General features: G+C 46.9%; 1 protein-coding gene and 1 long non-coding RNA gene across 2 annotated transcripts; both read left to right on the forward strand.

Annotated features, from left to right (window-relative positions):
- The first annotated feature begins 142 nt into the window (after positions 1-142).
- LOC123755307 (uncharacterized) lies at positions 143-4,222 on the forward strand. The gene is made up of 2 exons (XR_006772494.2): positions 143-3,285; positions 3,317-4,222. It is a non-coding gene; the product is annotated as an uncharacterized lncRNA (long non-coding RNA).
- A 6,408-nt stretch (positions 4,223-10,630) lies between these two features.
- On the forward strand, positions 10,631-24,099 carry LOC138366665 (uncharacterized). The gene is made up of 5 exons (XM_069327889.1): positions 10,631-10,921; positions 18,827-18,962; positions 19,613-19,884; positions 21,861-22,068; positions 22,729-24,099. Exons 1-4 carry the CDS (start codon positions 10,895-10,897, stop codon positions 22,062-22,064), a joined length of 639 nt encoding a protein of 212 aa, XP_069183990.1. The 5' UTR covers positions 10,631-10,894; the 3' UTR covers positions 22,065-22,068; positions 22,729-24,099.
- Positions 24,100-25,664: the final 1,565 nt, after the last annotated feature.

A 25,664-nucleotide genomic window follows, 5' to 3' on the forward strand; every position in this document is an offset into this window, starting at 1 on the left:
TTATGAGATTATTATATATATATATATATATATATATATATATATATATATATATATATATATATATATATATATATATATATATATATATATATATATATTATATTATATATATATATTATATTATATATATATATATATATATATATATATATATATATATATATATATATATATATATATATATATATATATATATAAAGGTCTTACCTATCATTGTATAGATAATATTGAGTGTGGTATACAATGCTGAAGAAATCTTCCTTCCCATTAAGGTTGAGTCCATGTCAGCAGAGTCAGTGCATGCTTCTTTCAATTTCAATCATATTTCGTGGTTCAATTTATTGTTGTATTTAAGACTACATTGTTGGAGAGACGAGGTGCTTGGGGAGTGCTGGAGGCAGCCAGCTGACCCAGGACCTCAACTCTAGCCCACAACAGCATATTCTATACCTCTCAGGAGTTGGTCTAAACTTATGACGCCATATGAAGTATTTCATGTATTCTGCCGTGAGTAAGGTGGTGGTTGTCATAGGTTAGTGGGGGTGTTGGGCGTGGGTTGTAGGTGGGTTGGGGGTCTCTTTCACCCACCTACACCTGCTTGTGGCTTGCAGGTGGGTTAGGAGCCTCGTTCACCCATCTACACCTGCTACTGGCTTGTAGGTGGGTTAGGAGCCTCGTTCACCCATCTACACCTGCTACTGGCTTGTAGGTGGGTTAGGAGCCTCGTTCACCCATCTACACCTGCTACTGGCTTGTAGGTGGGTTAGGAGCCTAATTCACCCACCTACACCTCACTGACTACCCAACCTCTCTTTGTTGAACTTTGAAACCAATCCAACCAATAAGTCTGTATATTGTTCATATTTTTAAGACAAATTTTTTCAAGTTATCACCCATTGGTTTACTGAGCTTTCACAGCCAGTGATCTATGGGAGATCATTAGGCCTAACCGAATTTGACATATGGTCATTTCAATTAACCTAAAAAAAAAACAAATATGAAAAAGTAAGCCTCTCTCTCACCCTTACACCGCCTAGCCATGATGTGCATCGAGGCGCGTCTTTGCAACGCTGCCAACAACAACAGCTCCGTTGAACATACACCTGACTGAAAGCTATCGTCACTACAGCAGTTTACATACAAGAAAAACAGGGATTCCAGGTGTTTTATAATATATATATATATATATATATATATATATATATATATATATATATATATATATATATATATATATATATATGCTTTTCACGCTCACTCCTATCCTGATGCTGGCCGCCGAGCTTTGTCAGCTCCTGTTTGTCTCATTGTTAACGATGGAGTTTCTTTAGTAAATTGCAACTAATAAAAACAAAACCAATATATATTATATATATATATATATATATTATATATATATATATTATATATATATTATATATATATATATATATATATATATATATATATATATATATATATATATATATATATATATATATATATATATATATATATATATATACCTTCAAAATCGGACACATTAAATATTTTTACATCTTGGGAAAATTTATGTGTAAAACAAAAGCAAATAATAATAATAATAATTCATTCATTTTTTATTATTATTCATACTTTACAGTAAATTTAGGGCTATGCATTTTAATATTTATTTTGATAGAACCAAAAGTGCATCTGAGATAGCGACAAGGAGCCACCTAGCGGCTTTGAGGTGAAACTAAGTCCAAAAAGAGTCGTAATCCTGTCGCAATAGTTCAGGAAACAGATCACCTCATCCACAACATGGGTTAATTATCTGATTTTAAACCCTACCTCACCTTACCCAAACCCTACCTAACCTTACCCAAACCCTACCTGTCGCAACCCAACCTAACACGTCATAACCTAAGCAAATACACCCAAACCTGATTCACACAGTTTTTGACAATCAGAAATGGAGCTTTTTTCCGATCTTGAGAACGATTTGACCAACTCGGTGCCAGAAAGAACATAGGAAGGTGGCGTTCAACGCGGCGTTCAACGCGGCGTTCAACGTGTTCACAGCGCCCTGCGACAGTTCTCTGAGTTCTCTACTTTCCTCACTTGAGCAATAATCAATGTAAAACTTGTTATTTAGCGTAGACGCATCTAAACTTTCTGCCCACAGTAGGGACTGTGGCTTACAGCCAGTGGCACTGCTCTCGTTTTCACTGGCACCGTCATACCACGGTGGCACTGTTGCCAGTGATCCTTCACTAGCAACGTCACCGTTACAATCAACCCAATCACCTCGGAGATTGTCTTCACGCTCCTCACATCTGTTTAGCCACCCTCATATCCTCAAGGATATGAGGATAAGGCAGTGGGATATAAGGATATGGAGTTGGCATAGGACGGAGTGAAGGACCAACTGGGATCGAACGCTGACCTGCAAGAAACGAAGCCATCATTGAGGATCAAATTGCACGTCAAAGTATTTAGCCTGGGGGTCGAACACGGCATTCGGGACACTTGCTAGACTATATACAAGACATAAGAGTGAACATGGGTTTTGTTCATGCTAGCTTTTGAACATGTATAACATGGGTTTTGCAGCATGCTAAACATGGGCATTGCAACAGGCCAGACACATGCAAGCTAAGCAACATACTTCAGCTAAGAACCTTGTTTCTTGATTGTTGAACTGCTTCTATGAAATTCAACTTCTCAGAGGTACCGGATGATTGACAACCTTCTACCTGATGTGGCTTTAGAAGGAGACGTAGCAGTGATTGACAGGTCCTGCCTGGTGATTTATATATAAATCTATATACACACACACGCTGCATATTAACTACAATCCCAGTATTGTCAGCGGTCCGGCCGAATAAAACAATTGTATTGTATTTTTTCCTCTTTTTCACAAAGATCTCATTTTAAGGCTCCATTGACAGTTGTGTGGTGATTCATGTGTAAAAGTTGGGATCCGAGGGAAAGGGTGGGGTGGTGCGGGCGTGGGGAGGGGGGAGGCGAGTGAAGCTGCAGGTGTGGGGAGGGGGGATGCGAGTGAAGCTACAGGTTTGGGTAAGGATTGAGAGTTTAGCTACAGGTGTGGGTAAGGAGTGAGAGTGAAGCTACAGGTGTGGGTAAGGAGTGAGAGTGAAGCTACAGGTGTGGGTAAGGAATGAGAGTGAAGCTACAGGTATGGGTAAGAAGTGAGAATGAGGTTACAGGTGTGGGTAAAGGGTGAGAACGAAGCTACAGGTGTGAGTAAGAGGTGAGAATGAAGCTACAGGTGTGGGTAAGGAGTGAGTGAAGCTACAGGTGTGGGTAAAGGGTGAGAGTGAAGCTACAGGTATGGATAAAGGGGAGAATGAAGCTACAAGTGTGGGTAAAGAGTGAGAATGAAGCTACAGGTGTGAGTAAAGAGTGAGAATGAAGCTACAGGTGTAAGAGGTGAGAATGAAGCTACAGGTGTGGGTAAAGAGTGAGAATGAAGCTACAGGTGTGGGTAAAGAGTGAGAATGAAGCTACAGGTGTGGGTAAAGAGTGAGAATGAAGCTACAGGTGTGGGTAAAGGGTGAGAATGAAGCTACAGGTGTGGGTAAAGGGTGAAAATGAAGCTACAGGTGTGGGTAAGAAGTAAGAATGAAGCTACAGGTGTGGGTAAAGGGTGAGAATGAAGCTACAGGTGTGGGTAAAGGGTAAGAATGAAGCTACAGGTGTGGGTAAAGGGTAAGAATGAAGCTTCAGGTGTGGGTAAAGGGTGAGAATGAAGCTACAGGTGTGGGTAAAGGGTGAGAATGAAGCTACAGGTGTGGGTAAAGGGTGAGAATGAAGCTACAGGTGTGGGTAAGAAGTAAGAATGAAGCTACAGGTGTGGGTAAGGGGTGAGAATGAAGCTACAGGTGTGGGTAAGGAGTGTGTGAAGCTACAGGTGTGAGTAAAGGATGAGAATGAAGCTACAGATGTGGGTAAAGAGTGAGAATGAAGCTGCAGGTGTGGGTAAGAAGTAAGAATGAAGCTACAGGTGTGGGTAAAGGGTGAGAAATAATCTACCTATGAAGGAAGGTTTAGGACGCCCCCCTCTCCTCAATACCCCCCCCCCACCCCTCCAGTACTCAACCCTCAACAGACCAAAAACTGGGGTGTTAATGCTATTCAATTTTATGTTGTGTATACTCTGAACTCTCCATCTTGTCCCATGTAATACTCGACTATACTTAGGTAAAGTTCTTGAATTATATTCTTGGAATCCAAATTAAGTATGTTTAATTTTGTCCTCGCGTTAACAGATAGATATAACCGCACATGGATCGTCGGGGGATCGAACGCCGACCCTGCAAGAAGCAGGCGAGTGGCTGCTGCTCAACCCATGTAGCAGAACAAGTTTTAAAATTGTTCAATAAAGTCACGAAGAATGGTTGAGATGGCTTTTTAGCTGGTTCGATCCCAAAGCATAACCTTAGTAATTTCTCAGATACATCATGCTATTGTGACAGCATTAGGCATGACGAGTGTGTCATACATACTGACATGTGTCTTAGGTGACTCTTTAAGTGACAGGTTTGATTCCTGGAGGGACAATAAGCTTGCTTCCTTTCACCTTATGCCTCTGTTCATCCAGCAGTAACGATATACCTGGGAGGGGCTGCATCCTGGGGAAGATAGTAACTCGACATTTATATATATACATATATATATATATATATATATATATATATATATATATATATATATATATATATATATATATATATATATATATATTTGCGAACAAGCCTGAATGGTCCCCAGGCATATATGCAACTGAAAACTCACACCCCCGAAGTGACTCGAACCCATACTCCCAGGAACACTCTGCAACTGGTATACAGGACACCTTAACCACTCGACCATCACGACCGGACAAATGATGGCAGTTGGGTCTATGGTGGTGCCAATGAGCTTGGAACCCAATTCTTCAAGTAAACCCAAGGCGCTCCTACCTCTGAGGCCAAGCATCTGAGATGGGGCCAAGGTATACTGAGTTTCCAGTTTTTTTTTTTTTTTTTTTGAGATATATACAAGAGTTGTTACATTCTTGTACAGCCACTAGTACGCGTAGCGTTTCGGGCAGGTCCCTGGAATACGATCCCCGCCGCGAAGAATCGTTGTTACAACCAAGTACACATTTTACTGTTGCGTTAAACAGAGGCTACAGTTAAGGAATTGCGCCCAGTAAATCCTCCCCGGCCAGGATACGAACCCATGACATAGCGCTCGCGGAACGCCAGGCGAGTGTCTTACCACTACACCACGGAGACTATGTCTACACTCGTTTGATTTTGCTGTTTTCCCTGTAGTTCGGCCGCACCAGTTGCCTGATTCATTTAGCTCCATATACGATTCTTGCCAATATGAGTACTATGACTCGTACAAAATAGATGAATTCATTTCAGAATATTAATATTTTAAGGCAGTTGGAACTCGCTTATTTTCACCTCATTTAACAAGGAGGCAAACGTTGAAATTCTATATAAACTAAAAGTTACTCATTACAGCTATTTTCAACCATATGGAAACGGCGTGGCTTTTAAACAATTACATTTTTACATTTACATTAAATAAAAGTGTTACTTGAGTTTCTCCTAGTAACAGCTCTCTACAGCTGCGAGTAAAAGAAAACGTAAATATTAACAAGAATGGCATAACTTTAGTAAAATAAAAAATATTTATAGTAATAAATTGCGTCAGGGGACAGGCAGCCAGAGTGTATTCATACACATTAGGGTTATGTCGAGGTTGGCACTCCACCCCCTAAGGTCGAACTACTGTTCTCGGCCAGGATGCAACCCCACAGCAAACCGACTGACTCCTAGGTACGTACTTACTGCTAGGTGGAGAGAGCAGTACTGCTAGGTGGAGAGGGCAGTACTGCTAGGTGGAGAGGGCAGTACTGTTAGGTGGAGAGGGCAGTACCGCTAGGTGGAGAGGGCAGTACTGCTAGGTGGAGAGGGCAGTACTGCTAGGTGGAGAGGGCAGTACTGCTAGGTGGAGAGGGCAGTACTGCTAGGTGGAGAGGGCAGTACTGCTAGGTGGAGAGGGCAGTACCGCTAGGTGGAGCGGGCAGTACCGCTAGGTGGAGCGGGCAGTACTGCTAGGTGGAGAGGGCAGTACTGCTAGGTGGAGCGGGCAGTACTGCTAGGTGGAGAGGGCAGTACCGCTAGGTGGAGAGGGCAGTACCGCTAGGTGGAGCGGGCAGTACCGCTAGGTGGAGCGGGCAGTACCGCTAGGTGGAGCGGGCAATACCGCTAGGTGGAGCGGGCAGTACCGCTAGGTGGAGCGGGCAGTACCGCTAGGTGGAGCGGGCAGTACCGCTAGGTGGAGCGGGCAGTACCGCTAGGTGGAGCGGGCAGTACCGCTAGGTGGAGCGGGCAGTACCGCTAGGTGGAGCGGGCAGTACCGCTAGGTGGAGAGGGCAGTACCGCTAGGTGGAGCGGGCAGTACCGCTAGGTGGAGCGGGCAGTACCGCTAGGTGGAGCGGGCAGTACCGCTAGGTGGAGCGGGCAGTACCGCTAGGTGGAGCGGGCAGTACCGCTAGGTGGAGAGGGCAGTACTGCTAGGTGGAGCGGGCAGTACCGCTAGGTGGAGCGGGCAGTACCGCTAGGTGGAGCGGGCAGTACCGCTAGGTGGAGCGGGCAGTACCGCTAGGTGGAGCGGGCAGTACCGCTAGGTGGAGCGGGCAGTACCGCTAGGTGGAGCGGGCAGTATCGCTAGGTGGAGCGGGCAGTATCGCTAGGTGGAGCGGGCAGTACCGCTAGGTGGAGCGGGCAGTACCGCTAGGTGGAGAGGGCAGTACCGCTAGGTGGAGCGGGCAGTACCGCTAGGTGGAGCGGGCAGTACCGCTAGGTGGAGCGGGCAGTACCGCTAGGTGGAGCGGGCAGTACCGCTAGGTGGAGCGGGCAGTACCGCTAGGTGGAGCGGGCAGTACCGCTAGGTGGAGCGGGCAGTACCGCTAGGTGGAGCGGGCAGTACCGCTAGGTGGAGCGGGCAGTACCGCTAGGTGGAGCGGGCAGTACCGCTAGGTGGAGCGGGCAGTACCGCTAGGTGGAGCGGGCAGTACCGCTAGGTGGACCGGGCAGTACTGCTAGGTGGACCGGGCAGTACTGCTAGGTGGACCGGGCAGTACTGCTAGGTGGACCGGGCAGTACTGCTAGGTGGACCGGGCAGTACTGCTAGGTGGACAGGGCAGTACTGCTAGGTGGACAGTACTGCTAGGTGGACCGGGCAGTACTGCTAGGTGGACCGGGCAGTACTGCTAGGTGGACCGGGCAGTACTGCTAGGTGGACAGGGCAGTACTGCTAGGACATGAGGTGATAGGAAATGCGCCCAACCATTTCTGTCCGCCCGGGGATGCGAACCCGGAATTCAAGGTTGTGAGTCGAGAACAAACCCGAGTGACCCTTTAATTTGAATTAATAACTTTAGTAAAAATATCGCCGATTACTAAAGATGATTTTTTTTATTTAACGTAATAAATCCTTTATATAACAAGTATATTTTATTTATTACTATTTTAAATGTCATATTTAAATCTATAATACAACAAAATCATATATTTTTTATTTAAAAATAATTATGTAATTGGTGTAGCTGAAAATTTTCACTCGAAGTGTTAAAATTATCAACAGGAAGAAAATCAATAATTATCAAATTCCTTCCCATTATTGACACTTATTCAGTACACCTGACTCATCTCACTCAGCCAGGCTCAGTCAGTCTTGATCAAGTCACATGTCTTCAGTCAAGACTTATTATGGTCATCAACTTACAGTCTTGATGACCTCAGAGTTACAGCCCCGCTCCTGTGCCAGGTAAGTCCCCTATGGGGCTCACCATAGCCCGTGCTACTTGAAAACATCTTGTTGCCAGTACCTGAATCCTAGACAAGAACAACAACTTGATGAGCTAGTTACAAAGTTTAATGCACATCGTCAACAATGGGCTCGAGACCGACCACAATTATAGAAGCTAAAATAGGCAGTCCCTGAGCCCATTATATATGCCTCCAACCCCTGCCACCACCGCCCACATGATGGTTATGGGGGGCATAATAAATGAACTAAACTAAACTAAACTCAGCCGTCCTAATGGAAGCTGTAAATCATTGAATGTCTTTTAAACCTTGATCGACGGCCCTCAAACAACAGGCTAATGAATCACGGTGTCTTCAAGGGAGTAGATGACGAACTTAGAGAGTACTTAGAAAGAATGTCCCGGGGTACTTTTTCTTTTTTTTTAAGAAGAATCAGGTGCACAGGAAACGGTGCCTAAACGTTTCTGTCCACCACCCGAGGGACGAAGATGGGATTATCGAGTGCCAGACGAGAACGCAGACCACTACACGAGCCTCCCCTGGAAGCCATACAAATCCTCAAGTGCTACTTATGTTAAAAATCTTTTTTTTTTTAACAAAAAAATCCTTAAAAAAATAAAATTTAGGATATTATGATTATTTAATATAAAAAAGATTACTTAAAAAAATTGGATATTATGATCACTTAAATGACCGGCCAGATGATTTGAGGTCACATAGTTAATGATGCAAGAAAACTCACCAGGGGTCAACCATACAATAAGTACATAAGATCGATTGGGAGCTTGACTGAGAGATTCGGACAATCAGAAATTACCAATCAATTCATGCAGCATTAAATTCTGGAATAGTTTTTTTTGGTCCCCCAACTCCCCCTTGTCCCGTCTTGTGAAAGGGGGGTATAGGGTTTTTATATTGCTTCTGGGCACCAATCTCCCCCCCCCCCCAGCCACTGGGCATGGTGAGAAGGCACCACTAAGCATACTTATTTCCCAATCAACACAAACTATAATATGTGTAAATGTATAAATTTACATATAATATATGTAAATGACAGATGATAATCTCAAGTCACAAGAGTTAAGATGATAATATGTAAAATGGAAAATTATTTTGTCTTTTGTCTTTTCCCAGTGGAAAACAAAACCCGCAGGAGGCCTTGAGGTTATCTTGAGGTTACTCAAGATAACCTCAAGATAGCCTGGTAACCCATGTTGACTCATGTCTCTATATATATGAGCATAATTATTATAAATCATTATATTAATCAACTCATTGTAGCTCTCAATATATTTATCTACCCACTTTAACTACCAACATATTAATCTAAGTATGAGGAAGCAGGACCATAGTTCCTGATAACGAGTTCGCAAATTATTCAATAGAGTTGTCTGAACAGGGCGAAGGTCAGGAGCACAAATATGAACATAACATCAACAAGAATGAACAAAGCAAAGGCGAGGTTCAGAACTGTGAACAAGGGCTATTGTTAACCCCTCCGTCAACAACACAGATCTGTCACTTTCTCTGCGCGACACAACTATTAATTGCGTCTCAACATCAGATTTACAAACAAACTATTCTTCTTTCCGAAGATAAAAGTTCCCCCCCCCCATGACGTATCTATTCATAACAAAAGACGAAGCTTCTGTTATGTGAGTTTTAAGTTAATTTCAAACCAAAAATGATTACCTTTCTCATGCAGTCAATGCTAATCAAGCATATATCTCACTATAAACTCTCTGACTCCGCCAACAGGATTCGAACCTGGACGGCCAGGGATAACCCCGACTGGTTTCCCAGTACTAATACCACTCTACCACCACTCTGAACTACTCCACAGTTGGCACACTTTTGCTGCCCCTAGCAACAGTTGGCACTCCTCAGCCACCCCTAGCAACAGTTGGCACCCCTTAGCCACCCCTAGCAACAGTTGGCACTCCTTAGCCACCCCTAGCAACAGTTGGCACTCCTCAGCCACCCCTAGCAACAGTTGGCACCCCTCAGCCACCCCTAGTAACAGTTGGCACTCCACAGCCTCCCCTAGCAACAGTTCGCACTCCTCTGCCTCCCCTAGCAACAGTTGGCACTCCTCAGCCACCCCTAGCAACAGTTGGCACCCCTTAGCTGCCCCTAGCAACAGTTGGCACTCCTCAGCCACCCCTAGCAACAGTTGGCACCCCTTAGCCACCCCTAGCAACAGTTGGCACCCCTTAGCCACCCCTAGCAACAGTTGGCACTCCTTAGCCACCCCTAGCAACAGTTGGCACTTCACAGCCGCCCCTAGCAACAGTTGGCACCCCTTAGCCACCCCTAGCAACAGTTGGCACTCCTCAGCCACCCCTAGCAACAGTTGGCACTCCTCAGCCACCCCTAACAACAGTTGGCACTCCTTAGCTACCCCTAGCAACAGTTGGCACCCATTAGCTGCCCCTAGCAACAGTTGGCACTCCTTAGCCATCCCCTAGCAACAGTTGGCACCCATTAGCTGCCCCTACCAACAGTTGGCACTCCTCAGCCACCCCCTAGCAACAGTTGGCACTCCTCAGCCATCCCCTAGCAACAGTTGGCACCCCTTAGCCACCCCTAGCAACAGTTGGCACTCCTCAGCCACCCCCTAGCAACAGTTGGCACCCCTCAGCTAAGCATAAACAATAGCCAGAAAATGTCTTCATCAAACCTGACTGGATATTGCAAATTATCAATTACAATTAATTGGCAAAAATTATGATTTTAATGATAGGAACAAAAGAGACGTCTTGGTTTGCAACTTTCTGACGTCAGAGATGGTGATGCAGTTATATAGTGTGGTTGTTGGGCGCTAGATGTCAGGTGTGTGGCAGGCATCCTGCGGTACGCCAGCTCTCTCTCTCTCTCTCTCTCTCCCACATCCCTCCCCAATCGTTCGAGGCCCTCACACACACACACAATCGACTACCCCCCCAACCCTCATACCCTCACATTCATTCCCTGACCCACGAATGCCAGGAACCTCATACTCCAGCCTACCCAGACGTCAGTGTTTTGATTAAGCTCGAGGACCACCTTAGCCTCCAATTGCAACGCCTTGAGGAATGGAGCCCAACACGCTGCTGAAATTGGTAAGTTAAATTGTGACAAAAATTAAGTGCCAAAATAGTTTTTTTGCAATTAAAAACAAAAAGAATAACATCAAAATTTATCTCCAAACGTTCTGTCCTTCAGTGTAAATAACTTGATAATTTTAAGAATTTTAGAATAACTTGAGAATTTTTTTTTAAAAGCTTCTTTGCTGCCTGTTGGAAAAAGTGTTGAAAATCTTGATATTTATTTTCATAAAGACTTTTAAGTAACTCATGATTTTATAACACTGTGAAGGCTGCCTGGTGTTGTGTACAAACACCTGTAGTTGCTATTCCCACACCTGGTGCACTGGTCTAGTGGCTCACACACACCTGGTGCACTGGTCTAGTGGCTCCCACACACCTGGTGCACTGGTCTAGTTGGTCACACACACCTGGTGCACTGGCCTAGTGGCTCCCACACACCTGGTGCACTGGTCTAGTTGGTCACACACACCTGGTGCACTGGTCTAGTTGGTCACACACACCTGGTGCACTGGTCTAGTTGGTCACACACACCTGGTGCACTGGTCTAGTTGGTCACACACACCTGGTGCACTGGTCTAGTGGCTCACACACCTGGTGCACTGGTCTAGTTGCTCACACACACCTGGTGCACTGGTCTAGTGGCTCACACACCTGGTGCACTGGTCTAGTTGCTCACACACACCTGGTGCACTGGTCTAGTTGGTCACACACACCTGGTGCACTGCACTAGTGGCTCACACACCTGGTGCACTGGTCTAGTTGCTCCCACACACCTGGTGCACTGGACTAGTTGCTCCCACACACCTGGTGCACTGGTCTAGTTGCTCCCACACACCTGGTGCACTGGTCTAGTTGGTCACACACCTGGTGCACTGGTCTAGTGGCTCACACACCTGGTGCACTGGTCTAGTTGGTCACACACACCTGGTGCACTGGTCTAGTTGCTCCCACACACCTGGTGCACTGGTCTAGTTGGTCACACACACCTGGTGCACTGGTCTAGTTGCTCCCACACACCTGGTGCACTGGTCTAGTTGCTCACACACACCTGGTGCACTGGTCTAGTTGCTCCCACACACCTGGTGCACTGGTCTAGTTGCTCCCACACACCTGGTGCACTGGTCTAGTTGCTCCCACACACCTGGTGCACTGGTCTAGTTGCTCCCACACACCTGGTGCACTGGTCTAGTTGCTCCCACACACCTGGTGCACTGGTCTAGTTGCCCCCACACCTGGTGCACTGCACTAGTAGCTCACACACCTGGTGCACTGCACTAGTAGCTCACACACCTGGTGCACTGCACTAGTAGCTCACACACCTGGTGCACTGCACTAGTAGCTCACACACCTGGCGCACTGCACTAGTAGCTCACACACCTGGTGCACTGCACTAGTTGCTCACACACACCTGGCGCACTGCACTAGTAGCTCACACACCTGGCGCACTGCACTAGTAGCTCACACACCTGGCGCACTGCACTAGTAGCTCACACACCTGGCGCACTGCACTAGTAGCTCACACACCTGGCGCACTGCACTAGTAGCTCACACACCTGGTGCACTGCACTAGTAGCTCACACACCTGGCGCACTGCACTAGTAGCTCACACACCTGGTGCACTGCACTAGTAGCTCACACACCTGGCGCACTGCACTAGTAGCTCACACACCTGGCGCACTGCACTAGTAGCTCACACACCTGGCGCACTGCACTAGTAGCTCACACACCTGGCGCACTGCACTAGTAGCTCACACACCTGGCGCACTGCACTAGTAGCTCACACACCTGGCGCACTGCACTAGTAGCTCACACACCTGGCGCACTGCACTAGTAGCTCACACACCTGGCGCACTGCACTAGTAGCTCACACACCTGGCGCACTGCACTAGTAGCTCACACACCTGGCGCACTGCACTAGTAGCTCACACACCTGGCGCACTGCACTAGTAGCTCACACACCTGGCGCACTGCACTAGTAGCTCACACACCTGGCGCACTGCACTAGTAGCTCACACACCTGGCGCACTGCACTAGTAGCTCACACACCTGGCGCACTGCACTAGTAGCTCACACACCTGGCGCACTGCACTAGTAGCTCACACACCTGGCGCACTGCACTAGTAGCTCACACACCTGGCGCACTGCACTAGTAGCTCACACACCTGGCGCACTGCACTAGTAGCTCACACACCTGGCGCACTCCACTAGTAGCTCACACACCTGGCGCACTGCACTAGTAGCTCACACACCTGGCGCACTGCACTAGTAGCTCACACACCTGGCGCACTGCACTAGTAGCTCACACACCTGGCGCACTGCACTAGTAGCTCACACACCTGGCGCACTGCACTAGTAGCTCACACACCTGGCGCACTGCACTAGTAGCTCACACACCTGGCGCACTGCACTAGTAGCTCACACACCTGGCGCACTGCACTAGTAGCTCACACACCTGGCGCACTGCACTAGTAGCTCACACACCTGGCGCACTGGTCGTTCCATCTGCTATTTTCTTCTTTTTTCCTTACTGTATCTTTTCAACCATTGTCCCTAATTACTGCGAGTTGTTCAGAGATTGGTGCCCAGTCGTTCCTTTTTTATCTGTCTTCACTTCTGTCCTTTTCACCGTCCCTGTGTGTGTGTGTGTGTGTGTGTGTGTGTGTGTGTGTGTGTGTGTGTGTGTGTGTGTGTTACTCTACGTCTCCTGATATTTTTTCCCTATTCTATTTTTTTCCTCTTTTCATTAACTCCTTTTCCAAATTTTTGTTTTTATTTCATTTTTTGACAATTTTCTTGTGCTTTCTTTGTATTAATTTCTCTTCGTTCTGTCACTAATTTAATTCTTTCCCTTTTTCTCCTATCATCTCCTGCATGTTTCTCACCTTTCTTGTCCTTTTCTCCGTTTCTTTCTTTCTCTGTCTCTCTTGGAATTTTTCCCTTTACTCATTTCTATCTCTTATTTTCTCACTTTGTTCCCATTGCTCGCTTCTCCGATTATTCTTAGTTCCTTTCTTTATCCTCTTTTTCTGGAGGCTCTGATCTCTGCCTCTTTTGCTCTCTCTCTCTCTCTCTCCCTTTGCCTTTATTTATCGCCTCTATCACCTTATCCAATTACATCTTTCTCCCTCTCTGTTTCATTCCTTGTTTTTCCCCTGTGTCCCTTTCTATTTTTCCTTTTCCTTCTTCCTGTGTATCATCCTTCTTATACATCATTCTCCCTATCCATGTGTTTATGGTCAGCATGTTATCATTCAACCTCTTTTCCGTTTTCTTTAAATTATCCTTTAATCTCTCTCGAGATGATGTGGGAAGCGAGGAGGAACTAGAGGCCGCACTCAATGAAAAAATAGATATAAGGCAACCAATCAAGGAAGGGGCCGAGAGGCGGGACCCGGGAGCTGTGGCTCATTCACGTTGCTCGGGGTCGCGCCCAAGCCTTGACCTAAGGTGTTCTGGGCCCCCAGCTGAGGTATAGGGGCCCCCTGTGTGTGTGTATGTGTGCGTGCGGTCATGCGCACAGGCAGGCCCATTGACCTGTCTGTCATTCAGCGCGCGTGCGTGCGTGCACTGGGGTACAGACGAGCCTTATCCTAAGCTACCCTGTAGCCTAGGGTAGTAGTCTATAGTGTGGCCCGCAGTAGCCTAGTTTGTGGCCCAGTGTGGCCCTCAAGAGCCTGGATTATGGCCCCATAGTGTGGCCCACCATCGACTAGGGCACCATTATCATGGTTCAAGTCTGTGCTCACCTAGATGTATCTATATAGAAGTGCTTCCAGAGTCAAGTGCTAGCTCCTTAGTTGCGGCTGTTCGCCCCTGTTCACCCAGCAGTAATGGAAATACTGGTCGTTAACCGATTGGTGGGGGGTGTTCCAGGGGGATCTATAATAGGGTAAGGCTTACCTTGAGCTATGGGAAGGGAAAGCTCTCAGCCTGTTAATAGGAGTCTCCTGTTTTTGTAAGCACCACCACCTGTGTTAATAAATATATATGTATTTTTATACTTTACTCCATCACATAGCCCAATAGGTTCCATCCGTGGCATGTGCCCGTGGCGTTCGTAGTGTAAACGTTATTATATCTCCTCTGTTCCCTGCAGTGCGGCGTGGCTGAGGTATCCCTGAGTCTGAGCCCCGCAGGCTGTTGCATATTTATCAGTTGGTCTCACGGAGGTTGCATATAATGTCTTAGAAAGCCTCTTCATTTAGGTACCTAAATGTCACTTGGCCGTCTAACCATAATCGCTTATGATGAAGACGTTATTTTGTTAATGTGTTTCCTGGGGGCCAGTTTTGGAGACATGGAACACATCTCACTTTTTGTTTTTAGTTAAGAAGACCTTTCCACCCCTTTTAATCTTTTTTTGTTTGTCTTTTCCTATTCCTATTACGATTTTTTAACTGGATTAAAATACAACATAAAATACAATAGAAAAAATATTCTTTTTCTGAGTAATGTTGAGGTGCATTCAGGTCTCCTTGTTCTCTCGAAGGCTTCTTCGCTCTTAACTATTCTCACCAGCTTTCCATTGTCTACCAACAGGGATATGATCGATCCTATTATTCCCTTTCTCAAATCAATTTCCCAGGATCAGTAACGGAATGTGCCACTCATATTTCTTCTCTTTCACGTTTACATTTGTTTCCCATCCGATGGGTACTGCCTCTTGCACATTAGACTCGTCCAGATTCACCTGCATGATTTTCGAAGTTGCATAGAAGCTATATTTTATGTTGTTCAGTATCAAGCACTTTCTAGCAATCAGTGAATATGCAGTCGACCCACGGTTCCCTCTCCTGTTTTAAGGCTGGCATTTGGTCATAGAACTAATATGTTAGATCTGACTCGTCTCGGAAGCGATGTTAGAGCCTGGAGACAATGGACATATATTTCTAAGATCCTCCTCCTTACGAGCCTCTCCCAAGGCAAGGAAATGCTTGACACTGATGTTGGTCCATATTTCAGTGGCCTCTGTCGTCTTCCTTTTTGTATTAGGAAGCGTATTAACTTTTTTCTTTATCTTAAATAATTATTTCGTTTATAGTGTGGCGTTGAAGAGCATTGTAAAGAAATGGCTCGAGGCATCTGCTGCTTCTTTCAGGATCCATGGAGGGCCTTTGTCCTCGTCAGGGGCCTCCCCTGGCCTCGTCAGGGGCGGCTCCCTCTGGCCTCGTCAGAGGGGCTCCCTCTGGCCTCGTCAGGGGGCTTCCTCTGGCCTCGTCAGGGGGCCTCCCTGTGGCCTCGTCAGGGGGCCTTCCTGTGGCCTCGTCAGGGGGCCTTCCTGTGGCCTCGTCAGGGGCCTCCCTCTGGCCTCGTCAGGGGCCTCCCTCTGGCCTCGTCAGGGGCCTCCCTCTGGCCTCGTCAGGGGCTTCCCCCTAGCCTCGTCAGGGGCCTCTCTCTGGCCTCGTCATGGGCTTTCCTCTGGCCTCGTCATGGGCTTTCCTCTGACCTCGTCAGGGGGCTCCGTCTGGCCTCGTCAGGGGCCTCCCCCTGGCCTCGTCAGGGGGCCTCCCTCTGGCCTCGTCAGGGGCCTCCCTCTGGCCTCGTCAGGGGGGCCTCCCTCTGGCCTCGTCAGGGGGCCTCCCTCTGGCCTCGTCAGGGGGCCTCCCTCTGGCCTCGTCTGGGGGCCTCCCTCTGGCCTCGTCAGGGGGCCTCCCTCTGGCCTCGTCAGGGGGCCTCCCTCTGGCCTCGTCAGGGGCCTCCCTCTGGCCTCGTCAGGGGGCCTCCCTCTGGCCTCGTTAGGGGGCCTCCCTCTGGCCTCGTCAGGGGGCCTCCTTCTGGCCTCGTCAGGGGGCCTCCCTCTGGCCTCGTCAGGGGGCCTCCCTCTGGCCTCGTCAGGGGCCTCCCTCTGGCCTCGTCAGGGGGCCTCCCTCTGGCCTCGTCAGGGGCCTCCCTCTGGCCTCGTCAGGGGGCCTCCCTCTGGCCTAGTCAGGGCCAGATGCACATCTCATTTAGTACCTCTCATACTTGTTAATGTCTGTAAACCCTCAGTTCTCACCACTTCCTCAGTCTCCCATTACCCGTATAGTGCTGAGCAAAAGCTGAGGCTGTGAATTTTCCTTTAGTGCTGCGCAAATTTAATATTGCTTCTCAAATTTTAATTTATTTCGTATATATTTGTATATTAAATGGTCCCGGTAGTACACTCGGGTTCGTTTCCGATTCGCCATCAAGAATTCCGGGATCGAATCCCAGGCAGGACAGAAGTGGATATGCGCGTGGATATCACCTAATGCTACTCTTCACCTAGCAGTAAATAGGTATACCCACGAGTTAATCAGCTTGTTGTGGGGTTACATATTAGGCGAGGTCAGTCATTCGACCCTGAGAAGAGGGGGGGGGGAGGGGAGAGGGAGGGAGGGAGTTAACGGGGGAAAGCGCCAAGCCATTATGACTATATAGCACTTGGAAGGGGTCAGGATAAGGAATTTGGATGGGACGGAGGGAAGGAATGGGGCCCAACCACTTGGACGGTCGGGGATTGAACGAGGGGGGGTGGGGAGGGAACCTTGATATAAGCCTAGCATGTATACTGTACATATATATACTGGCTCCCTGTTCCCGACACAATGAAATATTATTATAAATTATTCCTCTTATGTCTGTTATCTTTCTTCTTTGTTCTCTCTCTCTACGTTTCCCATGCACTTTTTTATCTTCCACTTGCACTCCAGGCACTCACTGTCGAATTATGAGTTTTTTTTTTTTGCATATTCTCTTTGAGCTCTCATATGAGGTAACAAAATTTACGTACGATTCCTTTCATTTCCGTGATGAGGTAACATTCTGTGGTGATCTCATTGCGAGGGTCCTGTCCCCACTGGGGATTTCATGGGAATTACTTGACTTTCTGGTATTTCTCTTTGTTGTATATAAGTCTTCGTCTTCCTGATTCTCTCTTCATGGCTCTCTCTCCACGCTCGCCGGCAGCTTCAATGGCAACTCTCGCTTGCTCAGGTGGTGCAGCCATTCCTCCCACAGCACTCCCAACACGTCCCTCTGACACAGGTGGTGCAGCCATTCCCCCACAGCACTCCCAACACGTCCCTCTGACACAGGTGGTGCAGCCACTCCCCCACAGCACTCCCAACACGTCCCTCTGACACAGGCGGTGCAGCCATTCCCCCACAGCACTCCCAACACGTCCCTCTGACACAGGTGGTGCAGCCACTTCCCCACAGCACTCCCATCACGTCCCTCTGACACAGGTGGTGCAGCCACTCCCCCACAGCACTCCCAACACGTCCCTCTGACACAGGCGGTGCAGCCATTCTCCCACAGCACTCCCAACACGTCCCTCTGACACAGGTGGTGCAGCCACTCCCCCACAGCACTCCCAACTCGTCCCTCTGACACAGGTGGTGCAGCCATTCCTCCCACAGCACTCCCAACACGTCCCTCTGACACAGGTGGTGCAGTCATTCCCCCACAGCACTCCCAACACGTCCCTCTGACACAGGTGGTGCAGCCATTCCCCCACAGCACTCCCAACACGTCCCTCTGACACAGGCGGTGCAGCCATTTCCCCACAGCACTCCCAACACGTCCCTCTGACACAGGCGGTGCAGCCATTCCCCCACAGCACTCCCAACACGTCCCTCTGACACAGGTGGTGCAGCCATTTCCCCACAGCACTCCCAACACGTCCCTCTGACACAGGCGGTGCAGCCATTTCCCCACAGCACTCCCAACACGTCCCTCTGACACAGGCGGTGCAGCCATTCCCCCACAGCACTCCCAACACGTCCCTCTGACACAGGTGGTGCAGCCACTCCCCCACAGCACTCCCAACACGTCCCGCTGACACAGGCGGTGCAGCCATTTCCCCACAGCACTCCCAACATATCTGACACAGACTCTGCTTACTATTGAGAACAACATTGTCAAGAGACACCCCTCTCTCTCTCCCTCCTGCCGCAGATGGTGGTGGTGGCGTGGCCGTCGCCCACCTCCCCGTACAGAGTGGAGCACCTACGGGTGGATTTCGACTGCGGCAACCTAGGAGCCACCATGAGCACCATCTGTCGCACCTTCAAGGATCCATCTGACTTTAGATGTATGTAAACACATTTGCGTTCGTGTGTGTGTGTGTGTGTGTGTGTACTCTCACTGTACTCACTGTACTCACACTACTCGAGCTGTACTTTCAGGGTTGAGCGCCACCTCTTGGACCCAGCATTCGCAGTTAATTATCACAGCAATTGCTGACTCTTAAGGGGGTTTGTCTATAGAAACTATCAAGCTAAGAAGTAGGAAAGCATGGAACAAACATTTGGAAAACAAGGCAGATGAGAACAGAGAGAATAGAAGTTAAAGAAGGAACGAATATGTTTAAGATGAGCAATTGAGTAACAAGAAGAGGACAGTTTATCCAAGTTACTCATTATACAAGTTACGGATAAAATACCATTTTCTTTGATGCAAATATGAAGCTAATGGATAACTTGCATAAACGTTCTCATAAGTTCTCTAACATGCATATGGTGAAAGGACAACGACTAGAACAGTTCGAATGGGAATATTTTCATATCTAAGCCTCATTATCTCCATAATTTTGCTTCACGTGAATGTTACAACCCATAAAGAACTGCATATAAATTACTAGAAATATGTAAGTAGCGGTGCGGGCGAATAATGATAACGTGAGCTGCATTATTTCATTTCCGCAGCCTTAAACATACTGATATAACACTAATTTTCTTTCAGTGGCGAGGTCCGTCAGTGGTGAAATTCCTTTCATCTCCGTTCAAAGTAACGAGTTCAGCCCCAACCCCATTCAGACCTACAGCCAAACCCCAAGCCAGGTCCTCGTCCAGACCCCAAGCCAGGTCCTCGTCCAGACCCCAAGCCAGGTCTTCGTCCAGAAAGCCACGAGGGAGACTGGAATGCTCCTCCAGCAGCAGCAGCAGCAGCAGCAGCAGCACTCACGAAGCAGGCCCCAGCTGCCCACCATACCCATTATTCCTCATGCAGCTGGTGTGAGTATGCCATACAGCTGCACCAGTTGCCTTCTCGATATCGTAGTATAACATCAGTGTTATCATCATCAACCAACACGCTATCCGTGCTGGATAACACACTACACACGTGTTCAATGCGGTAAATCATTCTTTCAGTTTGGGTTCACCTTTAAACGTGCGTCAATGCTTTGTTTCCTCTTGATTCAGGACGCACAATTCAGATGAGTTTGAAGATATTTGTGAGTGCTTCTTTTCGTAGTTCCTTATATTCTGTACGTTGGGGACCATAGCATACACAATGAGACGCATTAGCTGAGAGAACGGCCTAGGTAAGGCCTACCTTCCTTGAGACTAGTGAGAGGCTAGTGAGAGGCTAGTGAAGGGCTAGTGAGGGGCTAGTGAGGGGCTAGTGAGGGGCTAGTGAGGGGCTAGTGAGGGGCTAGTGAGGGGCTAGTGAGGGGCTAGTGAGGGGCTAGTGAGAGGCTAGTGAGGGGCTAGTGAGGGGCTAGTGGGAGGCTAGTGGGAGGCTAGTGAGAGGCTAGTGAGGGGCTAGTGAGGGGCTAGTGAGGGGCTAGTGAGAGGCTAGTGAGGGGCTAGTGGGAGGCTAGTGAGAGGCTAGGGAAGAACACAAATTTTTCTTTACAATTAAACACCACATAAGGTTTTTTATAAAGCTAAAAAAATTCCTTTATAAAAACCATATTCTAAATTTTACTTAATTAACTGCAAATGTTTTGCTTGGAACTCATTATGCTAAAATGACCCAGAGATGGATTCCTGTGCGGGTCGTGACGTTTGGGCACGTTTCCTTACACCTGATGTGCTTTATAGCAATAAAAATAGATTCCTGAGGGACTTAAAATATATTGAACCAGAGTATCATTTATATATTTATACAAGAGTTCTTATATTCTTGTGCAGCCACAAGCACCCATAGAGTTTCAGGCAGGTCCTTAATCCTAATTTTTCACATACACACATCCCCCAGGAAGCAGCTCGTAGCAGCTGTCTAACTCCTAGGTACCCATTTACTGCTAGGTGAACAGGGGGCATCAGGGTGAAAGAAATTCTGCTCATTTGTTTCCACCTCCGCCGGGGATTGAACCCGGACCCTTAGAACTACGAATCCCGAGCGCTGTCCACTGAGCCGTCAGGCCGAGATTATAGAAGACTGTTCCCTGAGTACTGGTCCAGACGTCTGTAGAGGTGGACCTGGGTAGGGTGCTTGTGGCATAGTGGGAAACACTCGCCTTGCGAGTGATCTGGGGGGTCTGGGTTCGAGCCCTGATTAGGGAGAACTAAGAATCAATTTGTAACTGTGAGCCACTGTTCACCCAGCAGCAATTGGGTACCTGGTTGCCAATTGATTGGCGGGTTGTGTTCTAGGGAGAAATCCATTTGGCAAGGCTTACCATGGGAAGAGATGGTAACTGCCAGCTAACAGGTGTCTTGAAGACGAGGAGTCACAATAACGTGGCTGAAATATGTTGGCCAAACCACACACTAGAAAGTGAAGGGACGACGACGTTTCGGTCCGTCCTGGACCATTCTCAAGTCGATTGTGAATGGTCCAGGTCGGACCGAAATTGACTTGAGAATGGTCCAGGATGGACCGAAACGTCGTCGTCCCTTCACTTTCTAGTGTGTGGTTTGGTCAACAAGTGTCTTGAAGTCGTCTGCTATTGAACCCACACGAGGATAAAATCAAACAAGGCCATTCCGAGGGAGCCGGTCGGCCGAGCGGACAGCACGCTGAACTTGTGATCCTGTGGTCCCGGGTTCGATCCCGGGCGCCGGCGAGAAACAATGGGCAGAGTTTCTTTCACCCTATGCCCCTGTTACCAAGCAGTAAAAAAAAAAATAGGTACCTGGGTGTTTGTCAGCTGTCACGGGCTGCTTCCTGGGGGTGGAGGCCTGGTCGAGGACCGGGCCGCGGGGGACACTAAAGCCACGAAATCATCTCAAGATAACCTCAAGATATTCCTGTGCTGCAGGTGGGCGTGACGTTGATGACTCGGGAGGCCGCCCACACCTACGTCAAGACGCAAGCTGGACGCCGCAGACGCAACTCCATCTCCACCGGACGCAATTTAAACGCCCACGATGAGTGTTGCAGCCACAGCAAACCCAAGTTCTGCGTCTTTGAGGAGATTGCTGAGTACTGCATCGAGCTTCAAGAGGGCGTTTGGATCCCTTAGCTAAGTACGTCTGCGTACGTCTGAGTCTGCGTCTAAGTACGTCTGCGACAGTATTAAAAAACACTGATCTCCATTAAGTCTTGTATGCCTTAATTTTTTTCACGGTGTTCGTCTGCTCAGCTTATTAAAATGAAGATCTTTAGAGAATAATATTACCGGTTTTATCACTTAATTTCGAGGGACCAAGCAGTTTGCCTTCAAGGGCCCTCAACATCCACAGCCAGGAGTCATCAAGCATTTATATACATCCACTTACGAAATCTGTACATCTTTAACCAAAAAATTGATCTCTATTTTCATTTATTAAACAGTTTGTGAGTTTTGAAACTTCATAGACCCTAAGGTAATAGTTATGAGCAGCCCTCATGAGTGCTTCGAGTGACGTATGCGTTTGAGTACATGTGTGTGTGTGTGTGTGTGTGTGTGTGTGTGTGTGTGTGTGTGTGTGTGTGTGTGTGTGTGTGTGTGTGTGTGTGTGTGTGTGTGTGTGTGTATTGTGTGTGTGTGTGTGTGTGTATTGTGTGTGTGTGTGTGTGTGTGTGTATTGTGTGTGCGTATGTGTGTAAATGTGTATACAAGAGTACGAGTGCCCGAGTTCTTGGAGAAGAATTAACTCTGCGAAATGATCGTATTTCTTGAGCTTACAATGATTCTCTCGTTCCAGAGGACTGTTGTGTGGCGCGGACAGTGGACCTACCCCCTCCCCCCACCCCCTTCTGGAGGAACACGTTTGGAGATGACAACGATGAGGACTTCGAAGGTTTAGGCAGCCATGTGGCTGAAGTATCGACCTCAAACACCCCTAAAACTCGGAAATGATCAGAGACATTGTCATGCCTCGAATTTTTCATTTGTGCCCCTGAGTGCCATATATATAAAATATTATATATATATATATATATATATATATATATATATATATATATATATATATATATATATATATATATACATACATATAAGCGGGGGAAGTGGCACTCTTTCCTTGCAACACAGTGCAACCTAACTAGCTGATCTGGCACTATCAACTGTGCATGTACTGAAGACGAACTGATCGGGTGAACCCGTGAAATTAATGGTCAACTTAAATCGTCAAAATATGGTGAAATAATGCAACCCGTTCTCGCACCTGCTTATAGTCAATATTTAGCATATGAATAAGTGCATATGTGACATTCTAATTTATTGTGAATATTTGAGTTTACCTTGAAATGCTGAATAGAAAACACCGACCTAGCCTAACCACCTTAGTATGTTAAGATATTACAATTAGTACTGAACCTATACTTATATCTACATTACAGTTTTATAAAAATAATAAAACAAAACTAAAATATTTAAATAAATTGTAAAGTAACTCAGGATATTGTCCATTTGTGTATAAAATCTCTATTGTTTAATAAAACTGAGAGGAAGAGTTAGTGCCTTGAAAAAATATGGCTTTGAATATGTCACATATAAACTTATTTATAAGTCAAATAGTGACTATAAGCAATAAGTCCTATATATGCTGTCTTGTGCGAGAGCGGGTTGAATAATGCTCATTTGCAAGATTAATACACGGTAAAAATTGTAAGATTTCTCCGTGTTACTTAGATATTGTAGAGAGTCGGGCATACAGGAGGATGGGATCAGTTCACCACTTCAAGGAGTGCGGTCCACATTCTTGAGTTCTTAGACGACATGGAGGCGCTTCCAGCCCATCTCACGTTTTCTTATTTTCACTCCCATTCACAGCCTAACCACTTGGGCTGGACGGTAGAGCGACGGTCTCGCTTCATGTCGGCGTTCAATCCCCGACCGTCTATCAAATAGTTGGGCACCATTCCTTCCCGCCGTCCCATCCCAAATCCTTATCCTGACCCTCTTCCAAAGTGCTATATAGTCGTAATGGCTTGGGGCTTTCCCCGGATAATTCCCTCCCTCACCCACTCCCTTTTCACCCTCTCTCTCTCTCTCTCTCTCTCTCTCTCTCTCTCTCTCTCTCTCTCTCTCTCTCTCTCTCTCTCTCTCTCTCTCTCTCTCTCACAACAAATTAGATTTTGCAATGATACAGAACGCTACAAACCAATCACATCACCACAAACAACAGCAGCAAGGTAATGTGGTACAGACAGATACAGCACACTTGGACGAGCGTACATCTGTATAACTTGTTGACCAATAAAACAGTAATGTAGTCTCGTCTTGATTCCCCAATCCTTGCTACCAAGAGGCAGCTTAACAGATTAATGAAAACTTGCGTTGTTAAAATTTAAACAACTGAGCGTTTTAGTTTTGCCAACCACTTTAATAATAATCAATAAAGATGTTCATAAAAAGAATAATATTTCAAACGGGTGTTCAAAGGACTTTGCAATATGCATGCAACAACCGATTTCCAAGCTCTGCCCAAGCTAAGATAATCCAATTTGCAGGCGAGGAGTCACAATAACGTGGCTAAAGTAAGTTGACCAGACCACACACTAGAAGGTGAAGGGACGACGACGTTTCGGTCCGTCCTGGACCATTCTCAAGTCGAGTGTGAGAATGGTCCAGGACGGACCGAAACGTCGTCGTCCCTTCACCTTCTAGTGTGTGGTCTGGTCAGCAATCCAATTTGCTTCCTGATGCCAGTAACTCATCCCCCCAAGAAAGAACAGGAAATCTGTATCTTTTTTTTTTTTTTTGAGATATATACAAGAGTTGTTACATTCTTGTACAGCCACTAGTACGCGTAGCGTTTCGGGCAAGTCCTTAATCCTATGGTCCCTGGAATACGATCCCCGCCGCGAAGAATCGTTTTTTCATCCAAGTACACATTTTACTGTTGCGTTAAACAGAGGCTACAGTTAAGGAATTGCGCCCAGTAAATCCTCCCCGGCCAGGATACGAACCCATGACATAGCGCTCGCGGAACGCCAGGCGAGTGTCTTACCACTACACCACGGAGACCCTAGTTGTTGCAAGCGCCGGGGGAAAGAAAAGAGACAGATTGCAAATGAACAAATTAAAGAAGTTGCAACCTGGCTTAAGATCCGTGCAATAGTCATATGTGCAATAGTCATATGTGCAATATTGTTACATGAAGGTGATTGAGAAAGTTTATGTTCTTTGAATATAATCAAGAACTTAACTGTTACTACAGCCCAATCAAAGTCAATGAAATGAGCGCCAATCCTTAACTGTAGCCTCTGTTTACCCAACAGTAAAATAGGTACCTGGTTATTAAACGATTTGGCAGGGTCGTATTCCGGGGAACATAGGATTAAGGACCTGCCCTATACCCTACGCGTGCTAATAGCTCTACAAGAATGTAAGAACTCTTGTATATATAAATAAAAAAAAGTGTGTACTGCTTCTTTAATCACAAGGACAAGCTCCAGCAAGTATTTATAACACCTCAATCTCTTTCCTCAATCACGGCCGCTTAAGCTGCATTGATTTAACAATGTACCAGCTTCAAAACTTTGCAACACATTGCTCTAGACCATCTAGATAACACATTTCTCTTTGTTATCATTGCTCTAGACCGTCTCGTGGTGCTTTGGAGCGCATAAACTGTTTTTAGACATTAAAACCAAACTGCCATGATTAAAGAAAATGTACCGGTTTCGTTTA

Source organism: Procambarus clarkii, chromosome 20, assembly GCF_040958095.1.
Source record: "Procambarus clarkii isolate CNS0578487 chromosome 20, FALCON_Pclarkii_2.0, whole genome shotgun sequence".
Classification (NCBI taxonomy): domain Eukaryota; kingdom Metazoa; phylum Arthropoda; class Malacostraca; order Decapoda; family Cambaridae; genus Procambarus; species Procambarus clarkii.